This window comes from Chaetura pelagica, unplaced genomic scaffold, assembly GCF_000747805.2.
Source record: "Chaetura pelagica isolate M959 unplaced genomic scaffold, ChaPel_1.0 scaffold114, whole genome shotgun sequence".
NCBI classification, from domain to species: Eukaryota; Metazoa; Chordata; class Aves; order Apodiformes; family Apodidae; genus Chaetura; species Chaetura pelagica.
In genome coordinates, this window is record NW_009952968.1 from 197,921 (window position 1) to 202,941 (window position 5,021).

Consider the following 5,021-nt stretch of genomic DNA (forward strand, 5'->3'; position numbering starts at 1 on the left):
GCACCCCCTAAACACGGTACTCTGCACGCCCCCCCTACCCGCACCCCCAGCCTCGGTATCCGCCACCCCTCTGTCCTCTTGCCCGTGCTCCCCTTGCACCCCAATAATCCCAACCACTGCACCTCAGCCCATGCAGTCCCCTGCACCCCTAACCGCAGTACCCTGCACCCCCCCGCGCTCCTAACTATGGTATCCTGCCCCCTCTTTCCCCACCTCCTTAACCACAGTACCCCTTCGCTCTGCCCACAGTACCCTGCACTCCCCACAACTCTAACCATGGTGTCCCTGCACCCCAACTGCAGCACCCCCTCACCTTCCTGCACCCCATGCATGGTACCCCTAAATCCCACCTGTGCCCCTTTGCACCCATAGCCAGGGTCCCTTCTCATAGTCTCTCTGTACCCCCTACTCCCGTACACCCCAGTGTTCCCCTTCACCCTTCATGCTGCACCCCAATGTGCGCCATAGCACTTCACACCCTTCTGCTTCTCTGGTCACCCAGCACCCTCCAAGCACCCAGTAGCATATGACTCTCCTGTACTCCTCCCAGCCCTTCTGTCCTCTCTAAGCCCTTCACCACCCCTATTCCCTGCACCCCCCCCCCCCTTCCTTGCTCCTCTCCCTCACCCCCTAAGCAGGCAGTGTCCCCCCCTTTTCTTACCTGCACCCCCTTACACCAGCATCCTGCCTTCCCTGCCTGCTCTCACCCAGCAACCCCCCAAACCTCTAACCACTGGCTAACCCAAACAACCATGTGCCCCTGCCTTGTATAGCCTTCTTCACCCCATAACCCCCTGCCTCACTTTGTTGCCCCCCCTTTCCTCCCTGCTAGCCCTCTATGCCCCAGCTAGCCCTTCCCTGGATCTCATCCCACCACAGATTGCCATGACAATGTGTCTGGGGCAGGAACATGGACTTTGGGGAGAGAATGAAAGGAGGGTGTGAGGGGCACACCTCATCCTGCCCCTGTACTTGAGTGGGGGGACTTCTCCTGTGATGGCAGGATCTCAGGACTTGCACTGGGGAGACCTTTGCCCCATCCTACTTCGGTTTCTGTGACGACCGAGCTTGCTGGCGGACTTTGGAGGGCCAGTGGGTGATTAACCATCTTGCTGCTCTTCCCCCAGATCTTTGCAACCCTGGTCCTTGACATGGCACCTGGGAAGCCTGGCAAGAGCACGGGGACCTCGGAGGACCCTTCGGTTACACTTTTCCGGGAGTACCTGAGGATTGACACGGTCCACCCGAAACCTGACTATGGTGAGGATGGGGGGACAGGACAGGGAGCTGTGTGGGGGTTCAGCAACGTGGCTTTGCGGCTCTGATCTTTGGACCCCGGTGCCTGAGCCCTGTGCCAGGGCTTTTTTGATGGTGGTGTTAAGGAGCAAACACCTTTGTGCCTTATCTCTGCTGGTGCCTTCGGTTGGGGCAGGGACGTCTTGAGTGCACCCAGAGCTGCCATTTCCTCCTGGTCCCTCCTTTTCCATGCTGCCCTGGCTCTGGGACAGATGCTGTGTAGATCTCCCTCCCTTAACATTTCCATCCTCCCATCGAGATTTTTTTTATTGGTGAGGAGCTCCCAAGACTCCCACAGAGGACTGTCCCCATCGAACTCGCTCCCTTACGTTTTTTTGTTTTTCATGTTCTTGCCCCAAACAGACATTGACAAGCTCATGTCCCTTCTCCTGGCCACCTCTTGTTCCAGGACCTCCATCACCTGCCCTCTATGGTTACCTCTTTTCTTGAGCAGGGAGCCCCAGAGAGCCTTGGAGTCCCCAGGGGATGTATGGTGAGACAGGAGGGAAAGCATAACGTAATTCCAAGCAAATCTGCTTCTCCCTAGATGCAGCCATCCAGTTTCTGGAGCACACTGGCACTGAACTGGGCTTGGCCTGCCAGAAAGTGGAGGTAAGTGAGGCAAGGAGAAGCCCCTGATCTGTCCGTCCAACCATCCATCCGCATCCAGATCCTTAGTGACTGGGCTGTTCCCTGCCTGCTGCCCCCAAGATGTGCAGGAGTGAATCCCCTCTGCCTGTAATCCTCTGCTGACCTGAGCCCTTCCTTAAGCTTATACTTGGGCTGGTCCCTGCTGACCTTTGCAGCTGCCTGTGCTATGATTAGCCAGCAGCAGCCTGGCAGGATCATGTTAGCTGGGGACATCTCTGCTGCTGAGCACTGGCTGTACCAGGGGACTCCCAGGCACCAAGGGGTTAGACACTGGGTTAGTCTCCCCTCCTCTGTCTAAACTGCAGCCAGGAGCTCGTGCCCACGGCTGGGTTCTGTCTGGCTGCAGGCACACCTGCCCCATCCTCTCCCAGTGGAGAAAGGGGTCACCTGCCAAGTGGCATCAAAAAACAATTCACAAGGTGATGCTTTTTGGCCCAGCCTGTGGGTCCCAGCCCCTCTGTCCCCAGCTGGGACCCTGGTGACATCCTGCCCTCATCCTACAGGTGTGCCAGGGCCGTGTGGTGCTGATCCTGACCTGGCAGGGCACGAACCCTCGCCTGCGCTCCATCCTGCTCAACTCCCACACTGACGTCGTGCCTGTCTTCGAGGTGCTGGGACAGGGCGAGGGGTGGGATGGGCATGGCAGGGAGGACTGGGAGTGGCAGGGGAAGGGGAGCTGGTGCCTGCCGTGCCCCTCTGCCATCACAGCTGCTCTTCCCCACAGGAGCACTGGACCTACCCACCCTTTGAGGCTGTTAAGGACTCACAAGGCAACATCTATGCTCGGGGTGCCCAGGACATGAAATGTGTCTCCATCCAGTGAGTGAAGGGCTCAGCACTTGCTGGGAGAGTGGGCATGGCATGAGGGTACCTCTGAGTGAGGCAGGATGGGATGCCAACAACCCCAGGGTCCCTGGGGCTGTAAGTCTCACAATTTGACCCCCCTGGGGTGTCTCAGGGCCCACCATCCCCTTTCCTCTCTGATGCCCAGGCACTGCCTTCTCCCCGCAGGTACCTCGAGGCTGTCCGGAGGCTGAAAACAGAGGGAAAGTGTTTTGCTCGCACCATCCACCTCACTTTTGTGCCTGGTGAGTCCCCAGAATGTCCCCTCTCGGGGGGACAGGAGGGCCTGGCATCTGGGTGATGCTCTGGAGGTCCCTGCAGTGTGGCAGCAGGACACCCCTCTGCCAGCCTCTCTGGATTTTGAACTCCCTTAGATTGGGGTTGGAGGAGTTTCCAGGTCTGAGGACACCAAGTGTGCTGGTGGCACCTAGGCAGGCACGGAAGGAGGACTGGGGGTGTGGTGAGCTGGAGGATGCCCCTCTTCCTTTTTCCATGCCAGACTCTCCCTGCAGATGAGGAAGTGGGCGGACACAAGGGCATGGAGATGTTCGTGCAGCGCCCCGAGTTCAAAGCTCTCAACGTGGGCTTTGCCCTGGACGAGGGTGAGTGGTGGCAGGGCTGGCACAGAGACATGTCTCCTCTTGGCACACAACCCTCTGCCTGTTGGCATCACCCCCTGGGCACCAGCACTTGGCAGGACTTCTGGAGACTCCCTTTAGGGCATCCTTCCCCTGAGCAGTGACCCACATGGTGCCAGCCTGGACAGGAAATGGTACCAGGGCAGAGCATAGGGGGACACATTGTGGCAGACCCATGGCCTTCTGACCCCTTGTCTGTGCCCACTGCAGGCCTGGCCAGCCCATCTGACACTTTCAGTGTCTTCTATGGCGAGAGAAGCCCATGGTGTGAGTAACTGCATGTCCACTGCCCCATCCCTGGCTGTGCCAGGCACTGCAGCATCAGTGCCACTCTGAGGGTTTCTGCTCAACACCCCCCTGTCCCCTCACTGCTGCAGGGATCAAGGTGAAGTGCGTGGGCAGCCCTGGGCATGGGTCCCGCTTCATCAGCAACACGGCGGCTGAGAAGATGGTAAGAGAGGGGGTACACCCTGTGCACCCCCCTGCCAGCCCTAGGCCTGTCAGATGCTCCCCCAGGGCTGGCCCTCACCCCCCTGCCCTTCCCTCCCCAGCATAAAGTCATCAACTCCTTCCTGGCCTTCAGGGAGAGCGAGAAGGAGAGGTAGGAGACAGGCAGCGGGACTGTGCTGGCTTCAGTTTGGTCCATGGAGGGAGTCCTTGGGATTCCAAGCCAAACTCTGATCCAGTGCCACTGCCCCGTGCCTCAGTTTCCCCTTTTTGGGGTGGCAGTGGTGTGGGGGAGTGCTTCCCCTCCTCCCTGGGTGGTGGGGGGTGACTCTCTCTCGTGTTCCCTGAGGCTCAAGTCCGATTCAAGCCTGACCCTAGGGGACGTCACCTCCCTCAACCTGACCATGCTGGAGGGAGGTGTCTCCTTCAATGTGGTGCCCTCTGAGATGGCGGCTGGCTTTGACATCCGCATCCCACCCACTGTGGACCTGAAGGTGGGCATCGTGCTGCCCCCCTGCACCCCCCCAGGATGGGAGCAGGTTGGGGGGTACCCTGCTCACACCCCTCCTCTGGTCTCTGCCTCAGGCCTTTGAGAAGCAGGTGGCCACGTGGTGTCAGGATGCTGGCGACGGTGTCACCTATGAGTTTCACCAGGTGAGGGGTTTCAGCCACCTGGGTGCATTGTGCCCATCCCTCCCCTGCCACACGCCCACCCGTGCCCCTCACATGCCCTCTCCCTCCATCAGAAATGCATGGACCAACACGTCACCTCCACCGAGGAGTCAGACCCATGGTGGAAAGCCTTCAGTGGGGTCTGCAGGGACATGTGAGTAGTGTCCCCAGGAAGAGCAGGACCCTGGTTGGGGATCCCTGGGGGTCTCTGGAGTCATGGCAGGGGTTGGCAGAAGATGCTCCATGCCATGTCAGGGCACCTTCCCAAAAGGGACAGGATTGAGAGTCCTACAGGGCTCGGAGACCTTCCTGGCATAGGGTGGCAGGGAGACAGGGGACCTGGCTGCCCCCAATGCCTGTGCTTGACACAGGGTCTTGTTTGTTAGGAAGCTGCAGTTCAAGCTCGAGATCTTCCCTGCTGCCACCGACAGCCGCTACATCCGTGCGGTGAGTGCAGTGCCAGCCCGGCTTGGG

General features: G+C 59.5%; 1 protein-coding gene across 1 annotated transcript in view; it reads left to right on the forward strand.

Annotated features, from left to right (window-relative positions):
* The first annotated feature begins 1,107 nt into the window (after positions 1-1,107).
* The window catches only part of ACY1 (aminoacylase 1), a 4,280-nt gene continuing 366 nt past the window's right edge, over positions 1,108-5,021 (forward strand). Inside the window, exons 1-13 of the mRNA XM_009995827.1 lie at positions 1,108-1,260; positions 1,844-1,908; positions 2,451-2,555; positions 2,672-2,766; positions 2,959-3,035; positions 3,303-3,392; positions 3,639-3,695; positions 3,806-3,879; positions 3,980-4,029; positions 4,225-4,369; positions 4,461-4,529; positions 4,622-4,701; positions 4,934-4,994. Of these exons, the coding sequence (XP_009994129.1) occupies positions 1,152-1,260; positions 1,844-1,908; positions 2,451-2,555; positions 2,672-2,766; positions 2,959-3,035; positions 3,303-3,392; positions 3,639-3,695; positions 3,806-3,879; positions 3,980-4,029; positions 4,225-4,369; positions 4,461-4,529; positions 4,622-4,701; positions 4,934-4,994 (1,077 nt within the window). The 5' untranslated portion in view covers positions 1,108-1,151. The remainder of the gene's footprint in view (positions 1,261-1,843; positions 1,909-2,450; positions 2,556-2,671; positions 2,767-2,958; positions 3,036-3,302; positions 3,393-3,638; positions 3,696-3,805; positions 3,880-3,979; positions 4,030-4,224; positions 4,370-4,460; positions 4,530-4,621; positions 4,702-4,933; positions 4,995-5,021) is intronic.